This window comes from Rana temporaria, chromosome 5 (genome assembly GCF_905171775.1).
Source record: "Rana temporaria chromosome 5, aRanTem1.1, whole genome shotgun sequence".
Classification (NCBI taxonomy): domain Eukaryota; kingdom Metazoa; phylum Chordata; class Amphibia; order Anura; family Ranidae; genus Rana; species Rana temporaria.
Window position 1 is genome coordinate 336022047 of NC_053493.1, and position 20711 is coordinate 336042757.

Below are 20711 nucleotides of genomic sequence, written 5' to 3' on the forward strand. Positions count from 1 at the left end.
CCGTGCTTTGCAGACTGTTTTCTCGTGTTCAGTTTGTGCTTGTGGGTTCGTATCTGTCTTTCAGTGCTTGCAGTCAGGTCGTATCTGTTTTGCAGTGCGTTCCTGTCCGCTCGATTTCTGTTTTTCAGTTTGTTCTTTACATGCCTTGCTGTTCCTGGGTGCGTTCTGTTTTAAGTGCGTTCTGACCAGCCGACTGGTTTGAAGCCATGTTGGAAGTGCGTTCTCATTCTTGAGTTCGTGCTCCGTATGGGCTGTCTTCTGCAGTTCATAATGTTACCCGATCTGTGGCCGTGAACAGGGCGAGGAGGAGTTCATGGTCCAAGAATTGGTTGCGCCAGCTTAGGGAAATCCAGGAGAATAACCCTGATGATTTCAGGAACTTTCTCCGTATGACAGACCCCGTTTTCCACCGTCTTTTGGATATTCTGTCCCCCTATATAACGAGGCAGGACACTGTGATGCGCCAAGCCATCATGGCCGAGCTGAGGCTCATTGCCACGTTGAGGTACCTGGAGACTGGGAGAAGCCTGCAGCACCTCAAGTTCTCGACAGGCATCTCCCTCCAGGCACTTGGGATCATCATCCCGGAGACGTGTTCTGCCATCATACAAGTAATGCAGAAGGACTATATTAAGGTAAGTTTTCTCCTTTAACATCACAATCTATGTCTTTAATATATGCTAATGTCTTGTATTTCTTGCATCATTCCCTAATTACCATGATTGTAATATGCTGTGAATGTCCGCTTTGTCCCCATGCATACTGTAAGCTTTTAATGCTCCTTTTTTGGCCTACATGCATATTTCCCTTCACTAACCTCTCCAGCATGCTATCCTAGGCCCAAACACACCTAGCCTAGTCTTTTACAAACTTGTTTTTTGTCTGCTCCATTGTAGTTCTGCCCCCCCCCCCCCCCCTTAAAATGTGTCCCAATGTCTTGTTTTTTTCATTCCATTTTGGCAGAGTGCTAGAGGGATTTTTTTCTGGGCCCAAATTCAGCTAGAACCCCCACCCCCTCTTAAAATGTTTAATGGCCCATCAGAGGGGTGAGCAGTCTGAAAAGTGGGCCTATTTTATTTTTGGCCTAAAATACTCACTCAAATAAATGTTATACTGATGTTGGACAAGGATGTCTTTTTGTAATGTGATTGCAATGTTTATGTGCCAAAGTACTAATTTTTATTTTTGTTTGACTCCACAGTTTTCTTCCACGCCACAGGAATGGCAGACTGTGGCTTCCCAATTTGCCCAGCGGTGGGACTTCCCTAACTGCAGAGGGGCAATAGATGGGAAACACGTCCGCATAGTGCCACCACCCCGTTTGGGGTCATACTATTTCAACTATAAAGGTTTTAATAGTATAGTGTTGATGGCGGTGGTGTCGGCACAGTACGAGTTTTTGTATGTGGACGTGGGGAAGAACAGCCGGATGTCTGACGGCGGATATTCCCGCAAACAGAGTTTGCCCAACGTCTCCAGACTGGTGGCCTGGCACTGCCACGGGATGAAGATAATGTGGAGGGACTCCCTTTTGTGTTTGTCGCGGATGAAGCTTTCGGGCTTGGACCACACCTCATGAGGCTGTTTCCCCAGAAGACCTTCACCCCGGAGAGGAGGGTTTTTAATTACCGGCTGGCCAGAGCCCGGATGGTTGTTTAGAATGCCTTTGGGATAATGGCCAGCCGGTTTCGCCTGTTCCTGACAGCCATCCACATGGCGGAATACAAACTGTACACTATCATCTTTTGCTGCTGCATACTTCACAATTTTTTGCGCAGGCATTCTGAGACCTACCTTACAAACATTGGCCCTGAGGCCAGACAATCAGAAAACCTTACTGGCCTAGACACTGGCTGTACTGGCTTGGCCCCCTGAACTGCTCGAGATGCCCGAGAAAGATGGAGTACTTCACAGGGAAAGGGGGGCCATCGCTATGCCAGAGCATATTTCTTTTTAAAAAAAATACAAAACCAAAAAAATAAACACAAAATTTGATCTTTGAAATTACAGTTTTGTCATTCTTGCTTGTGTTTCTTTTATCTGTCTCCCTGGTTCTCCTAGTGCACTTGTAGTGCCAAATGTATTTCTCTGTTTTAGTAAATAACCACAATTGTCACAGTAATCACTCACTTTTTAAATGTACAAACTGCTATTGAGCATAGAAAGAAGAAGCCACACAAATTTTTTTTGGGGGGGTTTTATTCTGTACACAATTTGTGCGATCTTAAAATTTTCAGGTCGCAAACTCCCTTTTTTTGGGGGGTGGCGGGTTTATTCTGTGCACAACTTGTGCGTTTTTTAAATTTTCAGGTAGAAAAATACTTTTTTTTTTTTGGGCCTAAAACCAGGCTTTTTAAAAAAAAGCAAATATCTACAAACAATGGAACTTACAAAGTTCAACCTTATTAGAAACACATGTGATGGGGGTGATGTCACCCCGGAACAAGACAAAATTTGAAGATGCACACATTTTGAGCGGAAAAATGGGGATTTGTATCCTGATCCCATGCCAAATGTCAACATGTGCTATCTGCCATCATGGGGGATCAATGGATGTGTTTTGGGGGTGCCAACCCTTCCTCTCACCTACTTGAGTAGCGAGGAAGGGGTTGCACCCACAAAGCACAGACATAGATATCCTGTGATGGCAGATAGCACATGTTGACACACTGTTTGCATCTTCAAATTTTGGCTTGTGGATTATCCAATGCAAAAATTGGCGCAAAACACACCCTAGAAAAATGTCAATGATGTTTTTATATTTTTGTTCAATGACATTCATCCTATTCCTCAAAATGTCCATTTCACTATTGCATTTCATTATTTCTTGTATCACGATTTTTGCACTAGTACTTGAGAAAGGTGTACTAGTAGATGCTGTGACACCACAATGTTCATCCCCTAAAAATAAAGAAAAGGGTTTATTAGAAATATGCAGGCCTACATCTCTTTACCTGAAGCTGTGGTGACAGACACTGACCTGTTGTGCTGATAATCTCCACCTCCCCTTCTTCCACCTCTCCTTCTTCCACATCTCCTTCTTCCACACCACCTTCTTCCACCTCTCCTTCTTCCACCTCTCCTTCTTCCACCTCTCCTTCTTCATCCTCTCCTTCTTCCACCTCTCCTTCTTCAACCTCTCCTTTTTCCACATCTACCTCCTCCACATGCTGAGGTTGGTGGTGTTTTTCATGTCTGTGCTTCCTTGCCTTCTCCGAATGATGTCCTCCTATTCTTCTATCCCCTAATAAAATGAAACAAAAGGTATACTCAGCACACAGATATTGTAGGGCAAAAATAGAAAACATTATTTGGAAGTGGGGTACAATTGTCTGTTTGGGATCATTCCTAAAATCATCATCTTTTTTTTCTGAGTTTCCACAAGCTGGACTACTGACGCTTTTTGTCAAAGTGACACACATGGAGGCACCCCAAAGTATCCTTTGTGTGAGACCCTAATAAAAAGGTTATTTTTGGGGGACACACAGGTGCTCCTGAGTCCAGATGTGTAACCAGCTGCTTATTATCCTCTCCTTTACACTGTGAATGAATCCGGTTTGAATTTCACATTCTAGTAAGGTCGAACAAACACATCATCTTGACAACAATGTTTATAAACGTTGGTTTACACCAAATAGGCATGACTACGTGTTCCTGGATCTGCGTAAAACATCAGATTTTGGAGGAACGATGTTTACTACGAATGTTAAAATACTACACTTTGCCCACTAACCTGAAAGTTTCCATGTTCAAAAGTACAACCAGGCCAAACAAGCACATGGAGAAAAACATGCAAAGATATAATAAAGATAATTGCAACAAACACATGAAAAATACCTACTTTTGTCAATAATTTTCTTGATCTTCCTATACTGCTCTAGCTCCCGCAATTTCAGGTCAGACCACCTTTTACGGAGCTGCTCCTTGGACCATCTGACCCCAAATTTCTCGTAAAGAGTCCTCGCCACTTTGTCCATTATTTGGGCCTTCCTCCGATTAGGGGTATGGTATGGGCCATGATCGCCATCATAATCTTTCCTCCGCAGTATGTCCACTATCTCCACCATCTCTTCAAGTGACATATTCGTGGCTTTGTATCATCTGGGCCTGGATCGGGACGTCCCCTCCTCCGAGCTTCCCTCGTCGGTACAGGGTATACCATGCACCTGTGACACCGCCATATTGTCGTTTCACACTGAGAAGGGGCGTGGAATAAAGGAAAAGGTCCGTCATGGGCGGGCGAAGAGGGCGGCATTTCACGCATGCGCGGGGTATATAAGGAGAACAACGTGACTACGTTGGTTACGCGGAGTCTGGACGAGCGGAAGTGACGACCGACTGAAACAAAGGTAAAAATGAAAATGGGGCCAGCAGAGGTCTATATATACTTGAGTCATGATATCAAGGCAGGGATGGGGGGTTTATGTTGATTGGACCCTTGACCAATTTAATCTTGCGGCCCCCATGCAATTTTGCTCTCCATCTGCTCTGAGACATGTACAATATATATATGCAAGACTCAAAAACATATTATTTTACTGTGTATTCAGATCAGGCAATGATTGTGATTGTTGGACATAGGTAATTAAGCAGTGTATCATCTCATCAATGCAGAGGGGCATGATATATACACATGAATGGTGCCTTGATGAATGCTCTCATTACTTTGGCATATTAATGCCACTTATTTATTTAGATGTAAACACAGGGTCTGCAGTTAAATCATCATTACACAACAATGGGGCAGAGCTGGGCAGCATTTAGTGGCAGCAGTAGACACTGTGTTTAAAGGTCAAGATTGTGATAAGATTATGACAATTTAAGCTGACCTAGTGTTTATATGTTATTGGTTTTCTCTTCTAGAAATTTCTTGAATATGGAGAAACTTTGCGAGCCAGAGAATATGATGAGGTTCATTGAGAAATACTGTGAACTCAGAAACCTTTGGGAGATTAAAAACAAAAACTATTATAACAACAATGGAATGGATAGAAGGGCAACAATTAAGCAATTGGTCACTTATATGCAGACATGGATCCCAGAGATAGATTCTACCATGATAAGCAACAAAATCAATAACATCAGGAATGCTTACAAGAAGCATTTAAAGAGGTCCGTGCTTCGCGGAGGTCAGGAGCAGCAGCAGACGAAGTACAGGAGCCAAAGCTGTGGTACTATAAACACCTCCGTTTTCTGGACGATCAGATCGAGGCCAGAGAATCACTTTCCAGTCTTCCTTCCACCCTTCCCTCCACCGTTCCTTCCACTGTTCCCCCACCCCTGCAGAGGGTGCCGAGGAGCAGGCTAAGATTGAAGAGCCAGATCTGAACATCTTCAGTCAGGTATAGTAGTTTACAACATATTTCTTGGTCTCAAATTATTGTTGGTTTAACAAGATGTTTTTTGAACCAAAATGAAAGCTTGAAAACAAAAAAAAAAGTCGTGGGCAGAAATTATTGTGACAGGGATGCCAACTGCAGGGGTCAGAATAAGAGTCTGTTCAATTTACAAAAAAAATAAAAATTTGCAACAGTCATGAGCTTTAAAATGTGTGTGATTGATGAAGCAAAAAAATAAAACCATGTCCCTTTTTTATACACAGGAAGAGCTCAGCCAAGAGGAGGAGGAGGCTCCGGAATGTGACAGCCAGGAGGAGGAAGGGGTGAGTGGCAGACAGGAGGAGGCTGGGCCAAGTGGCAGTCAGCAGGTGCCCAGGCCCAGTGGCAGCACTGAATCACAGGTGCCTCCTCTCCAGATGCGCCCAAAAAGACAGAGGTGCATTTCCCAGCTGGAGGAGGAGTCTCTGCAGGTCATTAGGGAGGCAGCTGCAATTATGAATGCCCCCCTTAACCCTGAAAAGGCCTTCAGCTCCTACCTCGCTGACCAGCTGCAGAGAATGCAGGAGGGACAATGGGCACTGGCAGAGGATCTTTTTGCTTCTGTGATTTAGAGGGGAAGAGGGGGCCTGCTGACTGAGACCACACACCTTAGTGACCTGGCCCAGTCTCCTCCTCCTCCTGCTGCCACATTCTCACCACCTGCAAGGGGCCGTGGGGGGAGCCGTGGAAGGAACGTTGCAGGGAGGCATGGAAGGAAGGCTTCAAGGAAGACCAGCAAGTGATTCCCTGGCTTCAAGCTGATCTGCCAGAAAATGGAGGTTGTTGTAGTGCCACAGCTTGGGGACATGTATGACATCTGCTGCTGCTTCTGATTTCTGGGATTTGGGGACCAGATTGTGATCCCAATTAGAGGGACTCCTCATGTTATTGATTTTGTTGTTTATCATGGTGAAATCTGCCTTTGGGGTCCAAAGTCTGCATATATTTGTCTGATTGCTCAATTGTTGCCCTTCATGTTAGTTTTTTTGGTCCAGAATAAATGGAGATTTAATTTAAGTTAAATACTTGTCTATGTGTTTTTCTGGTGAATAGCCATAAAACATTTCAGAAATACAATGTGTAATTAACAAAGAACACAACCTCCTTGAGGGAAAAAATAAATAAAAAATAATGTTGTTGTAATAACTTGATAAAAAAAAATGAAAATGTAAAAAAATAAATATTTTGGAGATCTGGCTTTTTAAACAAACAAAAAAGGATTATTCATGAGATCACAAGCAAAAAATAAAAGAAGTCAGTATGGGAGAACTCTGTCTAAATACCATCAGCAAAACAACGTCTTTACTCTAGCAATAGAACGAAGAAAAAAATGTGCTGCAATAAACGAGGCACTAATTTTCAAAATGTAGAATGTGCCATCTCCATAACGAACGCTAGTTTTACCAGAACGAGCACTCCCGTCCCCTAATTTAGTCTGAGCATGCATGGATTTTTAATCGATGGATGAGCCTACAGACGATCGTTTAGTTAACCATCAGATAATTTTAAAACAAGTTTTTTAACCGATGGATAAATAACCGATGGGGCCCACACACGATCGGTTTGGTCTGATGAAAACGGTCCATCAGACCGTTTTCATCAGACAAACCGATCGTGTGTACACGGCATAAGAGTTCCCTTCACTGGAACTAAGGAGCCAAGCCCAACCCCACACCATAATCCCCCCTCCACCAAATTATTTGGACCAGTGCACAAATCAAGGTCCATAAAGACATAGAAGAGCAAGTTTGTGGTGGAGGAACTTGATTGGCCTGCACATAGTCCTGACCTCAACCCGATAAAAGCAGAGACTGTGAGCCAGGCCTTCTCGTCCACATCAATGCCTGACCTCACAAATGAACTTTTGAAGCTGTTATAGCTGCAAAGGGGGGTGGGCCAACTCAATATTGAATCATACGGACTAAGACTGGGATGCCATTAAAGTTCATGTGCGTGTAAAGGCAGAGGCAGGTGTCCCAATACTTTTGGTAACATTATATATATATATATATATATATATATATATATATATATATATATATATATATATATATATATATATATATATATATATATATATATATATATATAATAAACATAATAGAGAAAGAAAGAAAATATATACAAACCATTCTACATTCCCCTTAACAATGATCTCCATTTATCTGAACATGTTTTTAGGGCTTTGCTATATATAAATCCCCCAATGCACATTTAGTTGCTCTTTAAAGTGAACTGCTCTGTAAAAAATGGGCTTCAGGCTGGAGCTGCACATACTGAAAGCCTGTGATATTTAGCAAAGTTTATTCCAGGACACTGGTGACAAAACAAATGAGGCAGAATGGCAGGGGAATATGTTTGCCGGCTATATAACTTGTATCATGTGTGGGTGAAAGCAAGCTTCCCTGTGCACCTCTAATCTACACTTCCAAATGTCATATTGCAGGAAATATCTATAGGGAATATACCCAAGCTGTCTGCCTAATAGTCAACTATGCTCTTTAGAGAAAGGAAGCACAAAAACACTCTAAACACTGTTTGAGTTATAATTCCAGAGCAACTTGTATATATAAATGAAAGATTAGTATAAACAGCATTTTTAGAATGGAAAAGGCAACACTTGGGTAAATACACACAGTTTTGTTTAGTTCAACCAATGGGTTGAACAGAAAAAAAAATGATCGATTCCCACATCAACACCAGCGATGTTGATGCAGCGATCCCTCCCGCTGAGACATTGTATTCTGTCAGGGGAGACTCCCCCTCCATCAGAATACACAGATTAGTGTTTACAGCCATTGGCTGTGGGGCTACAAATCCTTACACTGTATCTGTAGGATAGGGTCGAATACTCTATGCCAGAGCATACGTTGTACCTGCCGTAGATATCCAACACAGCTTGAAATAAAATAGTTGTAGACTTTATTCATTATCCTTAAGGACAATAAAAGAATCCACATTGAAAAATATTAATGTGTTTCCGCCCCCTCTGGCCTTATTCATATGACTGAAGCCCCATACACACTATCAGTTTTCCTGCAGGTTTTTCTCTTCAGGTTTACCAAAACCATCTAATATGAGGTCAAACCTTAAGAGTTTCAATTTGTATGCAATCAGGCAGGCCCTTGCACTACATGGTTTTGGTAAACCTGAAGAGAAAAACCTGCAGGAAAACTGATAGTGTGTATGGGGCTTAAGTTCCAGAAGGGGAGGAAACGCCTTAATATTGACTAAGACCCAGAAGGCGTTAATTTTTTTATTTTATTGTCTTGATGGATAATGAATAAAGTCTACAACAATTTTATTTCAAGCCGTGTCGGTGTCGGACTTTCATTTTCTTCATAGTTTTCTATCATGACTGTTGGACAGAAGACGATCGTTAGACCAGCTTCTGTTGAACAGACAACTTTACACATGGGCCAGAAGTTGAACAGTTTCTGCTGAACTGGCCAATTTTCGACCCGCTTGTACTGGGATTTAGAATGTCTGAAGGTTCTCATTCATCCGTCATGCTATAGCTAATTACAGAGAATACTTTTTCAGTCCAGTTAAATGTGAATAGATAGTATTACTGGTAATTAAAAGATGTCTAATTATAACTGTTTTCACCCAGGGTTCCCACATTTTCTAACCAAATTTAATTAAAAATGCATGAATCTCGGGTGCTTAGAGTAAAAACATTTATAAACAAACCTCTGAATCTGAATAGAAGAAGGAACTGCTTTTAAACTGTGTATGTATACAGTGGGGATCGAAAGTTTGAGCACCCCAGGTAAAAATTTGTATTAATGTGCATAACGAAGCCAAGGAAAGATGGAAAAATCTCCAAAAGGCATCAAATTACAGATTTTTCTTATAATATGTCAAAAAAAGTTGGATTTTATTTCCATCATTTACACTTTCAAAATTACAGAAAACAAAAAAATGGCGCCTGCAAAAGTTTGGGCACCCTGCAGAATTTATAGCATGCACTGCCTCCTTTGCAAAGCTGAGACCTGCCAGTGTCATGGATTGTTCTCAATCATCGTCTGGGAAGACCAGGTGATATCAATCTCAAAGGTTTTAAATGCCCAGACTCATCTGACCTTGCCCCAACAATCAGCACCATGGATTCTTTTAAGCAGTTGTCTAGAAAACTGAAACTGAAAATAGTTGACGCTCACAAAGCTGGAGCAGGCTATAAGAAGATAGCAAAGCGTTTTCAGATGTCAATATCCTCTGTTCGAAATGTAATTAAGAAATGGCAGTCATCAGGAACAGTGGAAGTTAAAGCAAGATCTGAAAGACCAAGAAAAATATCAGACAGAACAGCTCGCAGGATTGTGAGAAAAGCAATTCAAAACCCATGTTTGACTGCACGATCCCTCCAGAAAGATCTGGCAGACACTGGAGTTGTGGTACACGATTCCACTATAAAGAGATACTTGTACAAATATGGTCTTCATGGAAGAGTCATCAGAAGAAAACCTCTTCTACGTCCTTACCACAAAAATCAGCGTTTAAACTTTGCAAATGAACATGCCTGATGCATTTTGGAAACAAGTTCTGTGAAGCGATGAGGTTAAAATATAACTTTTTGGCCGGAATGAGCAAAGGTACGTTTGGAGAAGAAAAGGCACAGAATTTAATGAAAAGAACCTCTGTCCAACTGTTAAGCATGGGGGTGGATCAATCATGCTTTGGGGTTGTATTGCAGCCAGTGGCACAGGGAACATTTCACGAGTAGAAGGAAAAATGGATTCAATAAAATTTCAGCAAATTTTGGATGGTAACTTGATGCCATCTGTGAAAAGGCTGAAGTTAAAGAGAGGATGGCTTCTACAAATGGATAATGATTCTAAACACACCTCAAAATCCACCGGGGGTTACATCTAGAGGCGTAAACTAAAGGTTTTGCCATGGCCTTCACAATCTCCTGGCCTCAACATAATTGAAAATCTATGGATAGACCTTAAAAGAGCAGTGCGTGACAGACAGCCCAGAAATCTCAAAGAACTGGAAAACTTTTGTAAGGAAGAATGGGCAAAGATACCTCAAACAAGAATTGAAAGACTCTTGGCTGGCTACAAAAAGCGTTTACAAGCTGTGATACTTGCCAAAGGGGGCAGTACAAGATATTATCTCTGCAGGGTGCCCAAACTTTTTCAGACGCCATTTTTTTGTTTTCTGTAATTTTGAAAGTGTAAATGATGGAAATAAAATCTAACTTTTTTTGACATATTATAACAATGTCTAATTTGTAATTTGATGCCTTTTGGAGATTTTTCCTTCTTTCCTCGGCTTCGTTATGCACATTAATACAAATTTTTACCTGGGGTGCCCAACCTTTCGATCCCCACTGTACCTATTTTCCCTGAAAAAGTCCAGGTTTTGACACAGTGGGGGGGGGGGGGGGCACATATTAAAGCTTAAATGGGTTGTAAAGGAAAAAAATTTTTTCCCTAAATAGCTTCCTTTACCTTAGTGCAGTCCTCCTTCACTTACCTCATCCTTCAATTTTGCTTTTAAATGTCCCCTCAAGAGGCTTTCTCCATACCAGGAAGAAAGCCTTGCATTATGGTGGTGAGTTACAGACAGAAGAACAGGAAGTGAGGATTTCTCAGAAGAAATAAGGACATTTAGAAGCAAAATGGAAGGATGAGGTAAGTGAAGGAGGACTGCACTAAGGTAAAGGAAGCTATTTAGGGGAAAAAAATGTTTTCCTTTACAACCCCTTTAATTTAGTAAAGTGGATGTTTACTTAGTTTAGTGAATAAGGTTGAAGATCTGTTATCCTGACTGGGCGTCATATGACGTCCAGCAGGATTACATGCCGGGGCGATTGCAAGTGCGGTGTGTGAGTCTGACACTCCGCATCTCTGATTGTGATAAGGAGACCAATCACAGCTGATCATTGTGTGAACCAGGAAGTGCCGGTAAATGGCATTCCTCAGTTTGCGCTGACAGGGACAGCCGATCGACGACTCTCCCTGTCAGAATCTGTGCTGATAATCAGCACATTTATTATCAGCACAGCCCCCTCAGGTGTGCTAATCAGCTACTAATCAGTGCCCAGCAGTGCCCCAATAATAAAGTCTGCAAGTGTCCACCACAGTGTCAATTAGTGCCCACCACAGTACCAATCAAAGCCCACCGCAGTGCCAATCAGAGCCCACCACAGTGCCCATCAGTGCCCAGCAGTAACACATCAATACCTCATCATCAGTGCTGCCCATCAGTGCCAATCAATTCCACCTATTAGTGCCAATCAGTGCCACCTGTCAGTGCCCATCACATCCGCTTGTCAGTGCCCATCACAGCCGCCTGTCAGTGCCCATCAGTGCCACCTATCAGTGCCCATCAGTGCTGCATATTAGTGCCGCCTATTGGTGCCCATCAGTGCTGCATATCAGTGCCGCCTATCAGTTCCCATCAATTCTATATATCAGTGCCTCCTCATCAGTGCCCATCAGTGCCGCCTCGTCAGTGCCATCTAATTAGTGCCCGTCAGTGAAGGGGCAAACAAAATGTTATGACAGAAACTAAGAAAAACATATTTTTTTTCCAAAAGGTGATCAAATACCACCAAAAGAAAGCTCTATTTGTGGGAAGAAAATTATAAAAATGTAGTTTGGATACCGTGTAGCATGACACCGTCATTCAAATTTGACAGCGCTGAAAGCTGAAAATTGTCCTGGGTAGGAAAAGGCGAAAGTGCCTGGTATTGAAGTGATTAAAGGCAGATATTTAACATTTAAATGTTTAAAACTTAGTACAAATTTACTTTGCATGCACATTTAGCATGACATGTGGTTTAAAATGTGTAATATAATGTATGTTACTGCAATATGCATCAATGCACGGCTCTATATGCCATTCACTGTGCTTGTTCTTTGGTGATATGATCTTCCTACAATAAAAGCTTTGAACATTTGACGATCCATGGTGTGCTGGCGAATATGTGCATTTATCTGTGTTTAGGGCAGCCCATTCAGTTCAATGGGCTGACCTACCCACAGAAACGCAGGTAAAGAAGTCCCTGACCCTTTTTTTAAATCATGTGGCACCATGTGGTTTAGCACGCACAAAATCACGCTGTGGCTGCCGATGCGTGGGGGTGTTAATGGCACCCCGTGTGTCTGCTAAAGAGCAGCATGTTTCTCTCACATGTCAGGCATGCCTACGATACATGTTCTTGACGCGCTATAGTGTGAACCATTCAACACATGCCTAATATTGCTTCCTTCTCCACTTTCTGATCAGGCATATACTGTTACGGTAAACTAGCTTTTCTGAATCAGGGATCCATGAAGCCCTGGGGTTCCTTCAGAGGTTGCTGGGGGTTCCTTGAGCTGTGGCTGATTGACCTCCCCTCCGATCGTGCCTGCATAGTTCAGTGTTCAATCTGTTTAGCTCCACTTGGCTAAGCTACCAGCATGACACTAATGATCTTTTTAGCTGTCTGTAAGGAGGGAAGTACTTTACACTGACCATTACTGTAAAATGGGCATTCTTTCAGGGGCGGTCCGTGCATAGAGGGCGCTGGAGCGCCGCCCCCTCTGGTGGCTCCGCACCGCCACTGAAAAAAACATACATTCATGCATTGCATGAATGTATGTTATTGTTGCAAGCTGCCGCTGGTCTATTCAGATGGCTGGAACTTGAGCGCCGACCACCTGAATAACGGCAGCTGGTTGGCTGTGCGGAAGTGCCTATCAGAGCCAGCGCCCCTCGTCTCCCGGATGCTTATCCTCGGAATGTATGGGGGGTGCGTTCCTTGGATAAGACTGACGGCCGTCTCAGCCAATCAGGTTCACCGATTCTGGTTATCGGTAACCTGATTGGCTAAAGCGTCACCAAGGCGGGAGAAGACATCGAGGGACGTGGAAGGAGAAAGGTAAGTGCATTTTACAGGGCACAGCGGCGACAATGGGCACAGAGGCGACAAAGGACACAGTGGCATCAATGGGCACAGTGGTGTCAATGAGCACAGTGGCATCAATGGGCACAGTGGCATCAATGGGCACAGTGGTGACAATGGGCACAGTGGCAACAATTAAAGGGCACAGTTACATTCACAGTGGCAACAATGGGCGCAGTGGCGACAATTAAAGGGCACAGTGGTGACAATTGGCACAGTGGCGACAATTGAGGGGCACAGTGGCTGCATTTGATGGCATGGCACAGTGGTGACAATTGATGGCACAGTGGCTGTGTTTGATGGCATGGCACAGTGACTGCATTTGATGGCATGGCACAGTGGCTGCGTTTGATGGCATGGCACAGTGACTGCATTTGATGGCATGGCACAGTGGTGCGAATTGATGGCGTAGTGACTGCATTTGATAGCATGGCACAGTGGTGATAATTGATTGCACAGTGGCTGCGTTTGATGGCATGGCACAGTGGTGACAATTGATGGCACAGTGGCTGCGTTTGATGGCATGGCACAGTGGTGACAATTGATGCCACAGTGGCTGCGTTTGATGGCATGGCACAGTGACTGCATTTGATGGCATGGCAAAGTGGTGACAATTGATGGCACAGTGGCTGCATTTGATGGGCACAGTGAGGCTGCAACTTTTTTCTCTTTTGCGCCCCCCCAAAAAAATTTGAGCACCAGCCGCCACTGCATTCTTTTCACGGACCACCACTGTAAAGGGCATTTCTCCTACTGACCACCAATCTTACAATTTAAGGGGCATTAATCCCACTGACCCCCAACCCTCCCCCCAATTAAATCATTTTAACAGGAGGTTCCCAAACACCAGAAAGTTATTAAAAATGTTCCTCTGGGGTAAAAAGGTTGGGTACAGATATGCCCATATACAAAGCTATTGAATATATGTGAACTCACCTGAGAGTCACAATGATGGCTGAGGGTTGTGCACATGCTGTGATGAAAGTAACGATGAAGAGAAATATCAGAAATGGAATGAGTGTATTGCAGGTGCGATCACATTTCCCCGACACAGCATAACCATTTTCATGCAGATAGGTCTTGACAATAACCACTCGGAGTTGGCTGCGTTGACCCACTGTGGGTGGAGTGATGACCTGTCGACTTTGGACACAGGCACATTCAGTGTAATTTCTTACCTGCAACAGACACAAGAAGAAAGAGTTATATTTGATATTTATATAAAATAAATGTGCTTATATTGTGGTAAGGGTGTAGACACAAGTGTGTCTTGTGTATATGTTTGTAGCAGACACTGCAAAAGGAAAAGCGTAAGTGATGAGAGCAGGCAAATAGACAAGTTAGGGCTTTTGATACCTTACTGTAATGTACTGTTAGGTTAGGCTGTGGAAGAGGTTGTTTAGTGAGCTCAGTGGTTCAAGTAGAAATTTATACCTGCATTAGGATGAGTCAGTAGAGACTCCTCTGGCTTTGTTTTACATTACTTTTAATTTAGCAGTGTATGTTTCAGGGTTTCCTTCTCAATTTTATTTAGCAAGCAGGGCAGAACAGCTTTTTCCACACAGGGCTATATCCAAGAGAAGAGCAAAGTCGGGGATTTTGCCAGCTGGCAAGCTCTACCCTCATAGGCTCAAGCACACTCTGTAATCAGGAACCATTTTAAACACTGCTGTTGCTTCCAAGACTGGGAAACCTTGCATGGAGTGGTGGCCAGGGAGCCCACCCTCACTTTACCTGGCCTAGGCTTCAGAAACCAAAACTAACATGATCCAGCTTTTACTAAAGAAACAGTCACTGCTTTGGTGGTGGGTATCAACTCCATATACATATTTCATATCCTGAGTTAGGCCCCGTACACACGTCCGAGAAACTCGATAGGCAAAACACATCGTTTTGCTCGTCGAGTTCCTTGTGAAGCCGCTGAGGATCTCGCCGAGCCAAGTTTCCCCATTGACTAACGAGGAAATAGAGAACATGTTCTCTATTTGGCTCGACGAGTTCCTCGTCGGTTTCCTCGGCCAAAAGTGTACACACGACCGGGTTTCTCTGCAGAATACGGCTCCGATCGAGTTTCTGTCTGAATTCTGCCGAGAAACTCGGTCGTGTGTACGGGGCCCCAATGGTTCTTATAGACCGCACTTCCAAAATACATTAAAACTATCATAACTAGGAAAGTATATTCATTTTCTTGTCCCTTTATTCTGTAGCACATCTTTTAGAAAATGGCAGGTGCCCTTTAAGTTATGACTAATATTAAATAGATTTCCTTAAACAGGGCAAGAAATGCTTCATCACATTCCTAATAGGAATACGATGTCCAGCTGGTAGTCAGTATGTCTAAGGTTAGACAACTTGGTGAGAGAATATACCTCTCTTGTTTCAATCGGTCACACTGATCCTTCTATATAAATAAATGCCAGTAACTAATTGGAAACAGGATCTGAGCTTCCAGGGCACGTCAAGTCAAAGCCTAGAATGAGAACACTATTCTGTAAAAACACAGCTTATATGATGACAGAAGGTACAGTCTTGTAATCAGGATCACAGTGAGGAGTAAAAGGTAGGTAGAACCAGAAAAGAGTTCTCACGGCTGTCCAGACAGACATTGTCACAATAACCTAGAGTGGTGCAGGCTTCTCAGGTTGCCTTGGCTCAGCTTTGAATCACTGAAATGCCAACATGCCACGGGCTTACATCTTGCATAGTGAAATCATCCCTGTCCAGAAAGTGATAGCTTCTCTGATCAGCTTTAAGGCCTGGCTGCCTTTCAAAATGCCTTTAGTTATTACAGGGTCCTCACTGCTCCCAGTCTCTGGACTGGAGGCAGTCATTTTGTGAACAAGATCATAATACATGATAAAAGGTATGTTGGGACTGTTGATTAACATTGCAGTAAAATTGAATCAGCAAGTAAATTGTTCATGACAGAAATACAGGGGCTACCATTGCTGACCTTCTGAAAATGTTAGTTAAGAGTCAGTGATTTAGAGCAGTGTTTCTCAAACTGTTTCATATCATATATGTACTCTCAGGTATTTACCATTAATCCTATATTACTATTATTCAGACTTTTACACACATATATGGATGCTGTGAGAAAATACGAAATATTGCCTCAGCCTACTCTACACCATAAGGACTAACCCAAACATTATCTAGACCAGGGAAGGTATTTGGTATCTCCCTGGGGTAGGTATTGCAGGTATGGCATCTAAACGAATATCTCCTGATACAGCGGGTCATCCTGCGAAACATGTAAAGGACATATAAGATATTTCTACACTGTAACCCATCTGGATTTGAAAGTTACAACCAAGCTGTTTCTTCTAGACAGAGAAACATACTTAAAACATAATGGGTTTGTGTTGGATGTAACAGGCTTTTATTTATGGGATAATTTTTTATTGTATTTGATAAAAGTTTGTGAATTTGTATATGTTCTTTTGTTTTTGCATACACTTAGAAGAACCTGAAAACAGAGTTTTTAAAGTTTCTTGCACTAATATATTCAGGGATGTCGGTACCGTAATGTACTTTTTTTTCCTTGTAATCATCCTGTAATCTTTGCCTGTGCTGAATATTATCAGTCATATTGTTCTTAGCAAGCTCCAAGGACTGAAGAACCATGCCCCCCTATGTTATGGAGTATAGGAGAAGGACAAGGTTTATGTGGGTCTTTCTTTAAGGGCTCATGCACACTGGGTGTTTGAATTTTTCCTCTAAATGCCTTTTACACCTGGCAGGAAAATGCAGCTTAAAAAACACACTTAAAACATTTTAGCATTTATACATTCCATTGGCCAAAGTATTTTTTTTTATGGCCAAATGAATGAACACTTAAACTAAATGTGCATTTACACGCATTAAGGCACATTAAGCTTTTTTTTCCACCCAAAAGCCTCTCCTAAACAAACTGGTGATGGTTTTTTTCAGCCTGTAAAACTACCTGTAAATGCCTATGAGTTCATGAACCTATAGGCTAACATGGAGGTGCTCCTACACGCAGAACAAAATGCCAAACATCAGAAAAAGCTGAATTTCTAAAGGCCAGTCTGCATAAGCCCTAATACAGCAGAATGAGGAAGTGCTGTCATCTTTTTTTCCTGCAAAAATTTGTGCATTTATTATTTTTTCCTTAAAAGTGAACTTACCCTTTAACCAAGCTCAATAACTGAAGACTAAAATTTCCACATGACCTCCTTTCTTTCTATATATGTTAGAATGTATATAAATTCCAAAATCAGGGACCATACAGGTAATGTTTGCGCTTATCTGGGTAATGAAACTGACATTTGTCAGGATTTTGCCCTTTGATATGTAATACGACAAAGGACATCAGAACACTTTTTATACTAATGACCTGTATATGTCTGCTATGAACATGTCTAATATTACATTGGATGTGTTTATGTTACAGAAGTACCTCACATGCCTGTATTCTGTGTGCTTAAAAGTGATAGTAAAATCTATTTAAAAAAATAAAATAATAAACAGGTTTATACTTACCTGCTCCGTGCAAGGATATTGCACAGAGCTGCCCCAAACCTCCTTTTCGGGGGTCCTCCACTTCGGGGGTCCTCCACTGGCAATCTTGGCTCCTCTACTTCTGTGTTTGCCCCATACCAAGCCGCTTGTGGGCTCGCTCTCGAGCCAGGCTGTGTGTTTCCAAAGACACATACAGTGCGTCTTGGCCCCACCCCCTCACTGGATTTGACTGACCGTAGCCTCTGTTCTCAGCAAAGCTGCGGGAGGGAGAGAACACTTGTAGATGGGCACAGCGCTGGATTGATACAGGAGTATGGTAAGTTATAGGGAGGGGGAGGGAGGAATACACAGGGGAAGTTTTTTTTTACCTTAATGCATTCAATTAAAAAAACCTTCAGACTTTAGAACCAAAATAAGAAATTTTCAGTGGTTCATTCTTTTTTTAAAACAATTAAGTTTTATTGAAAAATTTAGGAAAAATACAGAAGGTTCATTCTATGCATGAAGCTAAAAAACCTTTAGTGTGCAACTCCCCCTTCAGCCCCCAATCCCAATACAGGGATGTGCCCTAGAGCAGAAGCTCTCCCAGGTCTCTCCCTTCTTATCGGCTGAGACACAGCAGTGTAAGCCACTGCCTACCATTGCTGTCAATCACAGCCAGTGAGCTGCGAGTGGGTGGCGGGGCCGATCCGCTCTCTGTGTGTCTCCTGGACACACAGTGGCAGCGCAAGAGCAAGTGCCCCTAAAGCAAGCAGATTGCTATGGGGGCACTCAGCGGGGAAGGCAGGAGCATCGCTGGGGAGCCTAATGCCGCATACACACCATCACTTTATGTGATGAAAAAAAACGACACTTTCTGTGAAGTAAAAAATGACGTTTTTGAAACTTCAATTTTCAAAGACGAAGTTGCCTACACACCATCGTTTTTCTCACAATGTTCTTGCAAAGTGAGGTTACGTTCCACCACGTTTCACCATTGAAGCTTGCTTCATAAGTAGCTTCTGGGCATGCGTGGATGAAAAAACGTCTTAGAAAACGACGTTTTTTGCTACACACGGTCAATTTCTGTGAAGTAAAAAGTGCACTTTTGAAAAACTACACATAAAATTGAAGCATGCTTCAATTTTTTTTGGTCGTTTTTTACAAGACATAAAACGACGTTTTCCCCCACACACAGTCAATTAAAGTGACGTTTTTAAAAACGACATTTTTTTTTCATCACATAAAGTGATGGTGTGTACGCGGCATAAGAAGAGCAAGATCGGGGCTGCTCTGTGCAAAACCACTGCACAGAGCAGGTGAGTATGACATGTTTGTTGTTTTATAAAAAATCAGAACCTTTACAGATACTTTAAAAAGCGTACACGTTAAAAACAGGATATACCTTTTTATAACCCCTGATGCTGTGTTTGTATTTGGGCTACACTGTACTGGACAAGGAGCTCAAGATTCTTCAATAGAACATGATGGCTCTCCTACACCTACCTCTCAACTTTTCTAAGACTAAAAAGAAGCCACTCAATTATTTTGATTCAGCAGGACAGCAATCACGAATGTATTATTTCTTATCAAGCACTGTAATCCAGTTATAACACAGAAAGTTAGATCCAGCACTCATGTTAGTTGTTTGAAGAAGGTAACTCCACACAGCACAGATAAAACCAAAAGCCAACACTCATCTCTCACTCAAGCACACAAGCTTTGTCTCCGTCTCACATTCTAAAACGTATGAATAGGGTGAATAGAACAGTAAGAACCATTTTCTATTGAACAGCAAGCATTGGAAAAAGCTCAAAGAATTTTGCCTAATTCATTGCGGGCAAATGTGTTTTGGGGCATGTTTCGAAGAGCTTTTATTCATATCAGACAGGTTTTTTTATTCCCATACAAGTCCATGCACATTCCAAAAGTTATGAACAGGGTGAATAGAACAGTAAGAACCATTTTTCCATCGAAGATCAGGCATTGGTGAAGGTCTGGGAAGTTTGCCTAATTCAGTGCAGGCAAATGTGTATAAGGCTCCATGTACACGGGACGCTTTTACAACTGCTCCTAAATGATTAAACTTGACAGATAGTAACCCACGTTTAAAAGGTCAGTTTTGGCGCGTTTACATGCCGCGTTTAGCGGCGTATTTGCCGCGTTTGCGTTTAGAAGCGTTTAACAAAAATGGACAAAAACGCCTATAAACGAAACGTGGCTTGCCGCGTTTAGTCACGTTTCGCGTCTGAAACGTGGAAATCTTCTGCGTCTGATCCCATTTTTTTGCTTTCAAAGAAACACTGTTAAACGCAACTGCCTAAAAACGTCAATAAACAAGACTGTGTACATGGTCACATAGGATAACATTGAATGAGTTCAGGAGCAGTTGAAAAAAAGCATCCAACTGCCTCTGAACGTACGCTTAGCAGCGTCCCGTGTACATGGGGCCTTAGGTCCTGTGTCAATGGGTTTTTGTTCACAACAGACAGGTTTTGCATTCCCATACAGATCTATGGAAATGCCAGACCTGCTTGTAGCAGGTTAGATGGAGCTCAACAGCAGGTAAAGTGCAAATGTCATTGATATATGAATGATCTCAGAAGCATCTTAAACCACTGTCAATTTGATGCCATTAACACAAGTCCAAAGCCCATCAACACTAGAGAACCATTCACCATGTTCATAAAGCACATCTGTTTGTACATGCACTGAATTAGGTAACATTCACTACACATTTACCAGAAAGCCATTCGCCATGTGAAATGAGGCATTGGACGGACACAGTGAATGGCTTTCTGGTAAATGTGTAATGAATGTTGCCTAATTCAGTACACGTGCAAACAGATGTGTTATATGAACAAGATGAATGGTTCTTTAGTAAATGTGCACTGAATAAGCAGCAATGTTTTTTTAACACAGTGCATGTGCAGGTAGATGTGCTTTATTATAGTTACATAGTTAGTCAG

The 20711-nt window shown here is 42.3% G+C and overlaps 1 protein-coding gene across 1 annotated transcript in view; it reads right to left on the reverse strand.

Moving 5' to 3' along the window:
* The window catches only part of SLCO5A1 (solute carrier organic anion transporter family member 5A1), a 139112-nt gene that overhangs the window by 18965 nt on the left and 99436 nt on the right, over positions 1–20711 (reverse strand). Inside the window, exon 8 of the mRNA XM_040354379.1 lies at positions 14215–14456. Coding sequence (XP_040210313.1) covers positions 14215–14456 — 242 coding nt within the window. The remainder of the gene's footprint in view (positions 1–14214; positions 14457–20711) is intronic.